We start from the raw sequence: 13183 nt of genomic DNA, 5'->3' as shown, positions 1-13183 counted from the left end.
TAATCCTGTGTAGTTATAGGTATAAATTTATATTGAGATGTTCATGTAAAATTTCGTTAACTTTCCTATATGGCTATAACAGATTGACCTTCACTAAAGATAAGTTTTTCAGTTATAATTTTTTTCTTGTAAAAAAGATAATTTAGCACAGATCCTCCTTTTTTTTTCCTTTTCCCTCTAGAGATGATAACTCTGAATCTAGGACACTGGGGCCACAAGTAGTCCTCAGTTGACAAGCAACGAGGTTAGAGGCTATTTGGGTCTGTTTAAAATCCTTCTATGACAGAAACTGCTCTTTTCATAAAAAGAGATCTGGAGAGCTCTTTAGATTTCTTTGAAAATTTCTTTTTATTTTAGTTTAAATTTAATTCAAATAAAATAAATTTACATAAATTATGCAGTTATGTATTTAAGGACATAAAAACCTAGGATTCTAGATTTGCTTATGTTGTCTTTAGTGAGCAGTTAAATGCAAATAGTTTGGACACCTCTTACTGTGGTTAACTCACTCAACAATTTTTTTATGTTTAAATGAAGGGACCTCACATTTGAAAGAGGATTTGGTTTATATCTCTCTTGCCTGATTAAGCAGTAGATAATGTTTTCAACAGCAAAGGGTTGATATTTTGTATTTTGCTTTTGTTGTGTTGCTGGTAATGACATGCAGCAGCTTATTTAACAGTGCTTGAGTGTTTCATTGTCCTGCTCAGTGCTTCAGACTGCTGGAGTCATGGCCCTTGTAGGTAGCCTTGCCTTTGGACAAATGCATGTTTCCAATTTTGAGGAAGGATTTAATCTCAATATTGTCTGGCCTGCATTGATCAGATCAAAATCATAATAATTTGGTTTTTTTTTTTACAGTAGAGAAGTAACTCTTTCCCAAGAATGAAGAATACAACCATAGCAGATAACATGGGGGTTGTATGAATTAGTAATGAATAAATGTAGGCAGCAATTTACAGGGTTTTTTAACCAACTGCCTTTTGGATAGGTTTCTGAATACTCCATGTAGAGAAAGGTTTAAATATTTTAAGAAAGAGTCTGATATCCATTGGAAAGATTGAGTGGCAGAATAAGAATATTCCTGGAGAATAAAAATATACAAACTCTCCTCAAAAAGCCTGTATCCACTGTGTTGATATATTTAAGGGGAGTTTGAAAAGACAAACAGAAATTTATATTTATATAAATACGTTATATATTTATATATAACGTATTTATATTGTAATATCTTTCTGCTTGAGTACTTCTGCTACATGACTGCAGTTGTCAGGAATAGAATAACTTTTTCAATTCAAGCCTGAACTTGAGCAATCAAAATTTTTCATATTTAGATAAAGTTTGCATAAAAACTCATTCAAATACTTGACTTTTAACATAAAACTACTAATTTACAGGAAAAGTCTTCTTATCTAAAAGAACTCCTTGTAAGAGGAGTGTTCATGTTGTTTGATTGTTTAGTGTTTAGCATAATTTATAGCTGCTTATTTTTCTGAGCTTTTTAAATTCTTTGACAGCTTACATCAAGAATTATTTTGAAATTAAATTACTGAGCGATAGCTGTGGTGGGAGAAGTTCATTCACTAGAGTTGCTGGTGACTAGCTATATCTTGTGTACATGGAAATATTTTAAATTCTACACAGAATGAATTAAAATTTATTTTTTCCTATACAGTAACAGAAATGTTGGTGAATGTTTTGAGCATTTGCTCTGATGATGAGCTGATGACAGAGGGAGAAGATCAATTTGACGGTAGGGTTTACTTTAAGATACCTAAATCTTGCTAATGGTAATAACTTGTAAACAATATTTAACTTAGACTGGTGTAATATTGCCTGGCATTTGAACAAAATTGCCTTCAAATTTTTCTGTGGAAAACAATGCTTTTGGCAGGGCAGAGAAGGGAATTTGTGTCTGTGATCAAGAAGCAGTAATAGTAACCTTTGCAAATCCTCATATGTGATTTTTATTTGAAACCAACTTTTTGCAAATCCTCATAGGTGATTTCAATATAAAACAGACTTTTGGTGGGAAATTCTCCAAATGTCTTGCCACTTAAAATTTGAAACATACTAACTTGCTGTACTGCTATTTAGAATAAATGTATTATAATACACTAAATTTCTTAATTATTGCCCTTCAATAACAGTTGATGTAGGAGAACATCAGGTACAATATTTTTATGGCAAAGTACTATAAATAAAGTCTGAAATGCAACTTTAAGTCTGCATTTGAGTTTAAAGGACAACTTGTATATGTACACTGTATTATGTGTATTCATGTAATGAATTACAACATCTTTTTGTCTCTTAAACTGTGATACAGTAGATTGTTAAGAGAGGTTTGTAGCATGATGATTAGGAAGCAACATTGACATGAAGACCTAGCATATCACACTTAGTTTTGTTGGGCTTTTTACAGAAGTGCTTAATGTCACATCAAAACGTTTTTCAGACTTGCTTCATTTCATCCAATAACAGAACTGAGCTGGTGAATTGTTGTTGATGGGGGAGGAGGAAGAAAACATTCAGCAGCCTTTGAGGAACATAAAAAGATAATTTATAAAGACGTTAGAGAGACAACCCCTTTCTTAGCATTACTCTGTTCAAATTTGATAGCAGAATAGTGTTGTGCTAAGCAGCTGTGTGTTTTCCATTGGAGTGCATTGGTTCTGAGCCTCTTCAACTTTGCTGCTATTTAGATGATTGCCAAAAATATGAAAATGTGGAAGAAGTCTCAAAAGTGATCCTGCCAACAGTCAATTCCTGTTTTTTATGCAAGTAAATCTACTAAACTGAACATAAAGCAGTTGCACCAAGCAGGGTGTAGTGGCATTCTGAGGCATTAGGATTTATGTTTGCCAGAGTAGTCGCAGTTGTCAGTTGATGCCCTGGCTGTAGTTTCTTAATTTGAATTATTTTATTATTCTGTCTCCTTTAACAATTTCTTTGCTTGATGCATCTCTTATGCCACCTAGGTACTGTCTATGCTTTATCTTTTTATGTGGTTGGATTTTTTTTAACTGTTGACTTTCAAGCATTCACTTGTTATTCGTCAAATTTTAAATATTCTCAACAATTCCACTTCTTGTTTGATGAATGCATTTTCAAGTGTTGCAATCTGTTTTATTTTTTTTCATATTTCTTCTCCATTCCTTCTTTATTACCACTACCAAGTTAAATATCTTTTTTTTTTTTGTCTCACTCACCTTTTTCTCCATCGATCACTTCCTTTTTTTCTGGACTCTCCATCTGAAGAGCGACTCATTTATGGCAATAAAAAAGGTACAGACCAGACAGAGTAGGAATGTTTTGAAATATGACTTCACAGAACCTGACAGTATAAAGTATTAATGAGAAAATACCTTTCTATTGACAGTTATTATGTAGTATTTTATGATTATTAACCATTTTAATGGGAATTTTATTTGTGTATTTTGTTACGAGAAGTCATACTTCAAGACATCTGTCTTTCTGTGCATGAATTTTTTTCCTCTTTTTTTCATTCTTTTTTTGTAGAATTTCATTCTTTTATCAACTTCTAAAATTTTATCTTTGGTCCTGCATGTGTAGGGAGCTTTCAGTTGTCTGTCTTGCTCTTTAATACTTTCCTCATGAGCTGTTTTTTTAAGGTTGTGCATGGAATGTGTTTATAAAATGTTCAAAAATCTGGTTTGTGTAGTAAGTTTCGTCTTCTTAACTGAGATGTCAAAAAAAGTACTTTTTGATTCTCTGAATATTGAAGATGACTGGATGCAAATTGTAAAAAGAAGGCTAGTTACAAACTTAAATTCATGGTCTGTCACTTGTTTTTCAGAAATCATAGGATAGATAGTTTTGTCCAGAGATATTCTGGCTACTAATTACCTAATAATACTTTTTCTCTCTGTATAAATTTGTTGGTTCCAGAGAATATTTCTAATATTTTGGAATGCATTAGATTTAAGACATGTTTCCAAAACTTGTATCTGGGACATAACATGTCAGCATTTCAGAATTTGTTTCTTATGCAGGCATTGGGAATGGGAAATGGGGAAGTCCTTTGTCATATCTCCTAAAATTTAGGGTGTAATCAAGACATTCTTCTGCAAGCAGATGCCATTATCTAACCAGGATTCAATGGCCACATTAGTGCAGTGCTGCAGTCTGGAGTAATGCCATTGGCTCTTTGCCTTGGCTGTGTTGCTTCTGGACAGCCAGGGCAATGAGAAATCATCTTAAAAAAAAAAAAAAAAAATCCCAACAAACAAACAAAACCCCCTCAAACAAACCAAACACACCAAAGCAACCTTTCTCATTTTAAAGCAGAGGGACTAGCACTGCCTGAAGTCTTTCCAGTTGCCACATTACAGCTTGGCATCAGTGAAGCCTGCAAATTGGTGTAGGTAGAAGAAAAATTGAGGAACTTAAAGAGAAATATTGGATGTCCCCCTTAGCCCTGAGCTTTTCAAACTCTAAAAGAGTCTCCTTCTCATTCTGGATTCTCAAGTGGCTATTCAGTAGTGTTCAAAGAGAGACAGCAAAAATTTCTAGAACTTTAAAAATGAAAAGCTAAGATTTCAAGGAAATTATTTTCAGTAAAAGTTGAATGTTTCATACTATCCTGTTCCAAGTTCTTCCTGGGCCACCTGTTTTGTCACTTTTTTAGTTTGATGTCTGTTAAAATTGTAACTTTGTCTGAAAAAAACTATACTCAGCAGTTCTGGTTTTTTTGCTTTGTTTATATGGACTGGCAGGTATTTGTCATTGTCATTGTGTCATTCTGTCATTGTGTTCTTACAAAGGTTGTCTCCTGCCCCCGTTTTTTCTTTGTCATTACACCTTTTCTGTCTTGTGTGGTTTTGTTGTTGTTGGTTGCCCTTACATGCTTTATCTTTTGTATTTTATTTGGTTTGGTGTTCAGGGTGGAAAGTCTACCCACTCTTGTGCCAGAGAAGGGCTGTGTCCTTGCAGCTGTGCTCTGAGAAGTGTGACTGTTGTGCCTGAGTGTCTGTATCCTCACAGGGAAGCCCCATGCTAGTGAGCAGGGATGGAAAACAGCTTCTTCCACAGCTCCCTTTTTGAATGCAAGTCGGTGAATTTTGGACGTGTGGCTCTTCCTCTGCCCACTTCTGTGGTCCTCTTTTCTACACTCTTGCAATTTAGTTGGCAACTTCTTATTGTCTACCTTTCTCCCAAGACTGAACAACACCGTACATGGAGTTCTGGAATACCCAACAGACCTGTCTGAGCTTGTTCACTCTTGGTTCCCTGTGGTTCAATTCACAGTATGACTGAGTTACTATTACCTTGATGTGATTAATGCTCTCCTTCTCCAATAGCTGAGAAGAATTAAGGATTTTGGTTTTGGTATCTCCTCATCTGCCTCTACTGTTTTAATAAAATTGAGGAGTCGGCAAAGGGAAAGTAAGATGAGGGGAAGGAAGACTTTTAAACTTTGAAACAAACTAGAGAAAGGTGCTGGAGAAAGCATGTCAAGGCAGGCAAAGGTGGCTCTCCTTCCTAATTACAAGCCTCCTTTCAGAGTTTTGTCTTTTGTCTGTCACAAATGGTATCACTCTGCCCTGTGGTATGTGCAGTATTTACTCCAGATCTTTGGTATTTGTAATTTCTGCAAATGATGCAAACCTAAGATGACTTGGAACACAGACTTCAGTGGTAAGAAAGGTACCACTGCAATTTTTTGCTCGTTTATTTTCTGAGAGGTTTTCATGTAGTTGTGTTTTGGGTAGCTGACATAAAAACAAGGAAACCACTGTTTTCTCTTGAACAGCTGTGTAACAATTAGAAAATCTTTATTTTTTTGTGGCTTTAGTATCTCTTTGGTTTCTATATTGGGCTACTTGCTTACATGTTGATATACAAACATACACATTCTTAATGCATATCAGTTCTAAGAATTTAAAGTGTAAACTTTAGGCAAAGGAGTTAATCTAGTTACTACAGTGTAGTGGTGGTAGTTCAGATGCTTACTAGGTTTAGAAAATCATTGTGAACAATCTAAACTTTTTTTGTGTGTATTTTGTGGACACAGAGGTGATGGTGGTTTTGTTGGCATTCTGAAGCTCTCATTTGATAACATTGTGCCCTTAAATGTTTGGGTACTGACCTCCTGTGAAGAGTACTGAACTTAAACAGTTGTGTTAAATTTAATGCAGTTTAAAACAATGACCTTCTAAATAATCATGAGCTTGAGATTCTTTCTTCTTCTATTGAAAGTAGGTACAGCTGCCGCACGGAAGGAAATAATCAGAAACAAAATTCGTGCAATTGGCAAGATGGCAAGAGTCTTCTCTGTTCTCAGGTACTTGCATGGTTTCTGCATTCCTTAACCCCTATTACATATGCAAGGTAAACATCTCTGTTTCAGGATAACGAATGCCAAAGATTTTTCAGGGAGATCACTGTGCATCAGAGTCTTGTTTGGCATATTGGAGCACGCTGTTGATGGACTTTTTGGTTGAAGAATATTTTTGAGTTATTTTTGAGACATGCTTCAAGAAATTAGAGACCATGATCTTTAGTGTACATGTTGTTTGTCGAGCTGTTAACTAAGAGTCTTGGAAAGGCAATATCAGATAGAAAGACTGAATTAATGGGTATAATGAAGGAGGTCAGAACTGACTCTGAAAATTTCTGACATATCAGGAACTTGGAGAGTAGAGTGGTTTTGTTTCCAGTTTTGGTTTGATTATTTTCACCTATTTAAAAAATACTCCATCTTCTTTAAATGTAGAGATTTCATCATCCTATTTACCCAAAATGTCTGTTTTTCCACAGAACATAATTGCTCAAATAGCAATTTTAAAGTTCTTATTTCCCAAGGTAGAGACATTTAAAACAAAATTGGGGATTGTTTTATGGTAGTGAGATACATTCTGTACCTCATGAAGCATTCAGTGCTCATTTCAAAGCTAATGAACCTGTATGTGAATAACTGCTCAGAATTTGGTTCAGAAGCAGCCAGCATTTATAACTCCTAGGCGGAGGGAAGACTGGTATGGAATATAATTCTTTTCACCTTTTAAATTGTTGGAATTTGAATTTACATTCAGTCTTGACATGCCTAAAACACAGCAAAACTATGCTCTCCCTTTCCCCACCCATTATTTTACTTCAATGCAAGTTTTCATGTGCAGATATTTAAGGTTTTGTTACTGTTTTTTTCACACAGGGAGGAGAGTGAAAGTGTGCTGACACTCAAGGGTTTGACTCCCACTGGAATGTTACCTAGTGGAGTGTTGGCTGGAGGACGACAGACCCTGCAAAGTGGTAATGATGTTATGCAACTTGCTGTGCCTCAGATGGACTGGGGCACATCTCACTCTTTTGCTAGCACCACACATAATGCATGCAGGGAATTTCTTATGCTTTTCAGTTCTTGTCTTAGCGGCTGATACAAGCATAGTGTTATGTGTTAATCAGGCAATGTGAAATGGATACTTAACCAGGGTATAAAACTAAAAGCCAACTAGTTCAGCAGTGTCAAGCTATGTTTTTCAGACTCTGAGCTTCCTTAGTTTACAATTTTTCAGGTGGGGTGACCTTATAGATCTCGTATTGAGGCATTTAATCATTACAGATACAAAAATGGCAGTGTAATTTTGCATCATTACTTGTGTGCTCTCCATTAAAATAGTTTTATTATAGCTGTGTTAGTATTTTCATTGACAATGACAAATACTTGTTGATATTAATATTAACAAACAGCTACAGACTGCATAGTCCCATATTACACTCCATTGACAGATTGGAATGTGCTATGTTTTGTACCCTGGTAATTAATGCCAAAGTTTGTTCTCTATGTTGTTTGTCAAATGTTCTATGTATAATTGACCTCCCTGAATTGTCCTTGTAACATGCTGTTTCCTTCCTCTGCAGATGTAGCTGCTTTCTTAGATCTGTCTGTCTCTCTCTAGGTATAGATGTATGTCTGTATAAGTGTTAAAATTAAACCACTATCCCAGACACTTGTCTGTCTCTTGATGTAGAAGCAATGTTGTAGCACCTTGTTTTTGAGGTTTGCTGCATTTGCTGCTGCACACTGTCTGTGCTTTTTCAACAACAATGTACTTGAAAAATATTCGATCATTTGTTATAAAATCAATTGAGAATAAAGGGATTGAATTAAAAACTTGTAAATAAATCAAAATAAAAGGGTGTTATTAAGTGTGCATATATTTTTTTTGCATGAAAATAAAAAGAACTCTATACAAAATATACCTGTAATCTGGCTCATTGAATATTTTGTAAAAGGTTTTTATTCTTTTTTTAGTTTGTTGAATCATTGGATCATATTTTTCACAAGGCCCATAATGATTAACTAGGATTAGGAAGGATGCTATGAGCTTGTACCAAGTGTATTAAAAGAATGAAGTCCATGTTTTCTGTTCACAGTGGTGAATAACTAAGAAACACCAGTCTGAAACTGGACTTCATATCAGCAGCACTCTTAACATATTCAGAGACCTTTTATTGGCCACCTTCAGGCTTTACTAAGAAGTATAAAACTTTAGTATGGGAACACTGAATTTTATAACTATTGAAAGATTGTGGTATGTGAATACTGCTTTTTACACAATCTATTTTCAAGAGTGGCTGCTTTTCTCATTTCATGATTCAGACTGTTTATTTGAATTCCTTATATTTTCTAAGTAGTTTTTTGAAAGCCTTTCACTACATTTTCTATTAAACTATCAAAGCTGTTTTTTAATAGCTTTGAAACACAAATGTCACATTTTCAATCATTTTTCAGTGGACATATAATGTCTACAAGTAAGTTTATATGTCCAGTGTATGTATGTGATTGTTTTGTGAATGTCTATAACAAGAAATCGTGTATGTTTCCTAATCCATTCGACTATTCCAAAAGCACATGTTCTAGCTTTAATTCTCATTGTTTAATAAGAAATTTTATTATGCTTAAAAATAAGTCTGCATTCCTCTCACTCATTTAACAAATTTTTATCCATGTTGCATTAAAAATACCAGAGAGGATCAAACTGACTAGAAAATTTTTTTTTTACATAAAGCCTATGACTTTCTACCATTACTGAAAATGTGGGACATTTGGAAAGTATGCAAAATCCATTCTGGATTTTTGTGGGTGTGGGTTTTCTCTTGACTAGAACTTTTCATAGCAATATTCCTTGATGCACTACATTAATATTCCTCATTTGTTTTAGTCATGTTGATTGTTCAAAATAAATCATGCCAACTGTTAGTTCTTAAACTGAAGTAACTTCTTTTTACTGATTAGCATGTTACTGTTTCAGTCTTAAAAGAGTAGTTTTCAAATTAGGGTTAATGCTCAATTGCAAAGGTAGCAGTAAACAAAAAATTAAATAAAACTTCAATAACTGACCATTTTCTAAACCATTGTAGTATCAGAGAATTTATATTCTTGACAAAAATAAGGTCACTGATAGTATAGTATATATTTCTTGCTGCAAATATTTAATTTAAAGTATTTTGTACTATGTTGATCAGTATACTATCAATAATTTAAACTAGTCTAGGCTTGCAAAAATAAAAGAACATAATATTAACTGAAGTAATTTTTTATTCTGTTCTTTTATTGGCTTAAAAATACACAGAATTGACCAGTATGCCCTAGGTTTTCCTGGTTTCAGGATTACAAATGCTCATTTTTCAATGGCACATTGGTTGCTGTTAAGTCAATAAGCACCTTTGAAAATTAGAAATTGGAGTGTATATTTACATTTCTCTAGAGAGCTGGGCTGAAATGTTTTTATCAGGGCAAATAGAGATACACACATATACAATTTTTGCATATATACCTATTACAGTTCTTAATGTCAGTGAGATTTTCCTTAGTGGGTCTTAGCAAATGCCACTGTTCTGTCAGGACTTTGTTGAGCCCAGCTGCTGTGTTTGTGAGCTGCTGGCCCTTCTCTTCCTCCTCCTGCTCGGGGCAGCAGTGCCTGGGGGCTTTGCCATCCCACTGGGCAGCACCAGGGCAGATCCTCACTGCAGCACAGAGCAGCCCAGGGGGGAATGGCAAATGGAGACTGCAGTGAAGGGCTTCAACAAAGACAACTCAGTTCAAAAGCATAATTCTGGAAAAAAATGCAAGCCTATATCCTATGGGAGACGTCAATGTATGATTTCTTTTTTCATTAATACATGGATATATTTTTTTTAAATGAATCATAGCTTACTTTTTGATAGCTTTAATGTGTTAGGATAAAAACAGACTTTGGGAAATCATGGCCTTTGTATATTTCTGATCTTTTTTAAATGTAAATTTGTTTTTTATTATTTTTGTTGCTTACAGTATAGTAGCTGAAATAATAAAGATAACTTAAATACTGTTATTTAAAATAACATTTCCTAGTGACTTATTTTGTGAATTTAATTAAAATAGCTTCCAAATTGAGCTAACATCTGCTAAAAACTGACAAAATTCCTAGAGCTTTATTCAGCAACATACTAAACAGAAATCTAAATTAAAAATTGTCAGTACTTCCATGGACATCAGTTGAACTACTGCCCCTGCTGTTAGTCAGAAAGCAGTTAAGATAGTTTTTTGTGTTTATGTTGCCAATTGGTAAGGATTTTCTATCACATCCATCAATTAAGTAAAATGAGAGGAGAGCTAAAATTAAGGATAGAAATGCCATTGAAACCCATTGCTTAAAATCAGCTTTCAATTGAGACTTTTTAGAGCAAAGACTTCAGAATTACCTGTTAATGTGATCCAGTATTTGAGGTTTATCAAAGTCTACAAAGAATAAAGTTTTGATTTAGATATACCTGCAAAAGAGAATCCAACAAAATGATTTTCCAAATTGAGTCTCTACAAGTTTTTTAAGTGCTTGTATTTTCCAGTCAGTTTGTTCTTTTATGTCAAGTTGAAAATTATCTTTTTCCTAACTGCGATGAATATTCCAAGGTCTTTTTGGAATAGTAGTACTACAAATAGCGTGAACTAGGAGTAAATTTTGAAATTTGTATTTATGACCAAGCTACATAATTTGCAGCGATAAATCAGTATTCGTGATCTTTTCAGGAAAAGATTGAAAACAAAGACTCCACAGGTAACAGACAATGGTGAAAAGAGGTGGTTCTTTTACATAGTTTTATATTTGTATGGCAAATTGATTACAGTTTGCAAATATGTATTTGGTGACTTTCTAAAACAATTCTTAAAGTAATTTTTTTTTAGAAATAGAGAAAGTTTCTTTCCTTTAAGGCAAACATAAATAAGCATCCATTCAAGTGGCTTTTTGATTTAATTCTGTAATTGCCCTTGTCTCTGTAGCTTTAAGTGCAGAACTGTTTTAACATTTTTTCATTTTTTGTTCCATGGAAATTGCAGTATATGAAATTCAAAATGCTGCATTTTCCTTAAGTATTTAATATAATTTTATGAAATAAAATTGTATTTATTGGATACTTACATAATGCAAGTATCCAATTTTTTTCAGACTATCTCGGTGAAAATGAGAATCTTACGTAACAGTGAGCTTAAAACATATTGTAGGCAATTCATACATAACATAGTGTAGCCACAGTGTAGGTGATTGGTTTTGTTGGATAGGAAATGAGAGGTAATAAACTTAAATCTCTTTAAAGAATTCTATTCTCATCTAATGCCCTATTTTCTTGTAGAGCTATTTTCCCCAGCACTTGCTTGAATAATCTGCATGATTTTTGTTGTTAACAGTATGTATGAAGCACTGCACAAATAGGTTTACCACTGTGTAAGCTACTTTTTGTCAATAATTCTGAAATGATGGTATTAGAGGCATGGCAAATAGTGTAGGAGGTAAAAAGTTGTTACCATTATTGACTTAGCTGCAGTTCAGGTTGTAAAAGCTTATGTTAAAGCTTTGCAGTCTAGAGCTAAAATTGTGAGGAAAGATCTTACACATAAAGAAAAAAGCAGTTGTCATAGTTATTTAGTTAGAAAAACAGCTAGTGAGCTAGATGTTCTTCATATTCCCATTGATTCACCCACTAAGACTATGTTAGATCCAGACCTTCCTGCTGTAGACTTTGTTGTTGATTCAGCTAAACAATTTACAAGACTTTGCAAATATGCAGATTTAACTAACTTTCTGGATTTGTCTTCTTTGGCTTAAATTTCATGATTTAGTTCTCAAAAACGCCCATTTTAGCTTAAAATATTGTGAGAAATTTAAGTACTGTTAAACTTCAGGGAGTTAAAGAGAAAGGCAATTTATTATTATTATTAGAATGCTGGTAGTGTTATTTTTATAGTGTCTTTCCTGGTAATTTAATGAAGCTCACTAATGCATTTTAATCTTCAGAAATAGTCTCAAATATATTTTTAGTATTTTTTTAAACCATACCACAACTTTAACATCAGTTGAAGTTCTCTGTTGCTGTCTTAAAAAAAAAAAAAAAAAAAAAAAAAAAAAAAAATCATAATCAAAAGTTACAGAAATGTATAGTTAATAACATCAGTTCATTAATGTTAGTTAGACTTTTAGTTGATAAACTCTGTTAGTTAAAATTCAGGAAAAGTTTCACTTAGATTTAAAAACAGTCCCCCAGAAACTTAATTGTCATTTTAACTAATTGTAATCTAATCTGGCGTAGCATACTATATTAAATTGATCATTGCCTTTTCTGCTATGCGATATTACACTCTTCATCTTTCTCATTCATTTTGCATGCATCTGCTCACTTCTGTACAGCCACTGTAGAGGCAATTGAGGCTGAAAAAGGTATGATCAGAGTCTTTGCCCTTGGCAGAGATCTGTGGTGTCTGGGAGGGAATTCAAAAGTACTCTGTGTGGGCGTGTTTTATTTTCAACTTGCACAAGCAGAGATGAATCAACTGCATTGATTCATCTATTTTACATGTAACATTCATTTCTGGCTTTAGGATGATTATTATCTTTAATATTTTAGGGAAATTCTTGGGGGTTTTTAGTCTCCTTTTGGGTTTTTTTGTTTTTTTTTTTTTTTTACAGAACATGCTGTAGGTTTTTGTATAATAGCATGTTGTGATATGTGATGTTGTCTTGAAGTTCTTAAAAATAGAAGTGTTTAGTGTTTTTTTTCTGCATTCAACTGAAGGTTTTGTTTGATTGTGGGGAGGGGAAGTTATATATGGAAGGAGGGTTGTTCATGCATGCCTTTTCTCATAAAATATATTTAATGGCTTTGAACATTTTTTTTAACTTTCTGT

General features: G+C 33.8%; 1 protein-coding gene across 7 annotated transcripts in view; it reads left to right on the top strand.

Moving 5' to 3' along the window:
• The window catches only part of PPP3CB (protein phosphatase 3 catalytic subunit beta), a 52011-nt gene that overhangs the window by 24083 nt on the left and 14745 nt on the right, over positions 1 to 13183 (top strand). For 4 of the 7 annotated variants that reach the window (XR_008432000.1, XR_008431999.1, XM_053948583.1 and 1 more), the window contains exons 10-12: positions 1676 to 1753; positions 6220 to 6304; positions 7175 to 7272. Coding sequence is in view for 5 of the 7 variants with exons in the window: in XM_053948583.1 (XP_053804558.1) it covers positions 1676 to 1753; positions 6220 to 6304; positions 7175 to 7272 (261 nt within the window). In the remaining 2 variants the exon portion in view is untranslated. Of the gene's footprint in view, positions 1 to 1675; positions 1754 to 6219; positions 6305 to 7174; positions 7273 to 12686; positions 12717 to 13183 lie in introns of all 7 variants that reach the window. The other 3 variants (XM_053948580.1, XM_053948579.1, XM_053948582.1) reach the window with 3 other exon arrangements.

The sequence above is a fragment of the Vidua chalybeata genome, chromosome 8 (genome assembly GCF_026979565.1).
Source record: "Vidua chalybeata isolate OUT-0048 chromosome 8, bVidCha1 merged haplotype, whole genome shotgun sequence".
Lineage (NCBI taxonomy): Eukaryota > Metazoa > Chordata > Aves > Passeriformes > Viduidae > Vidua > Vidua chalybeata.
The sequence above is the reverse complement of the archived record's forward strand: the minus strand, read 5'-3'. Positions and strand labels throughout refer to the sequence as shown.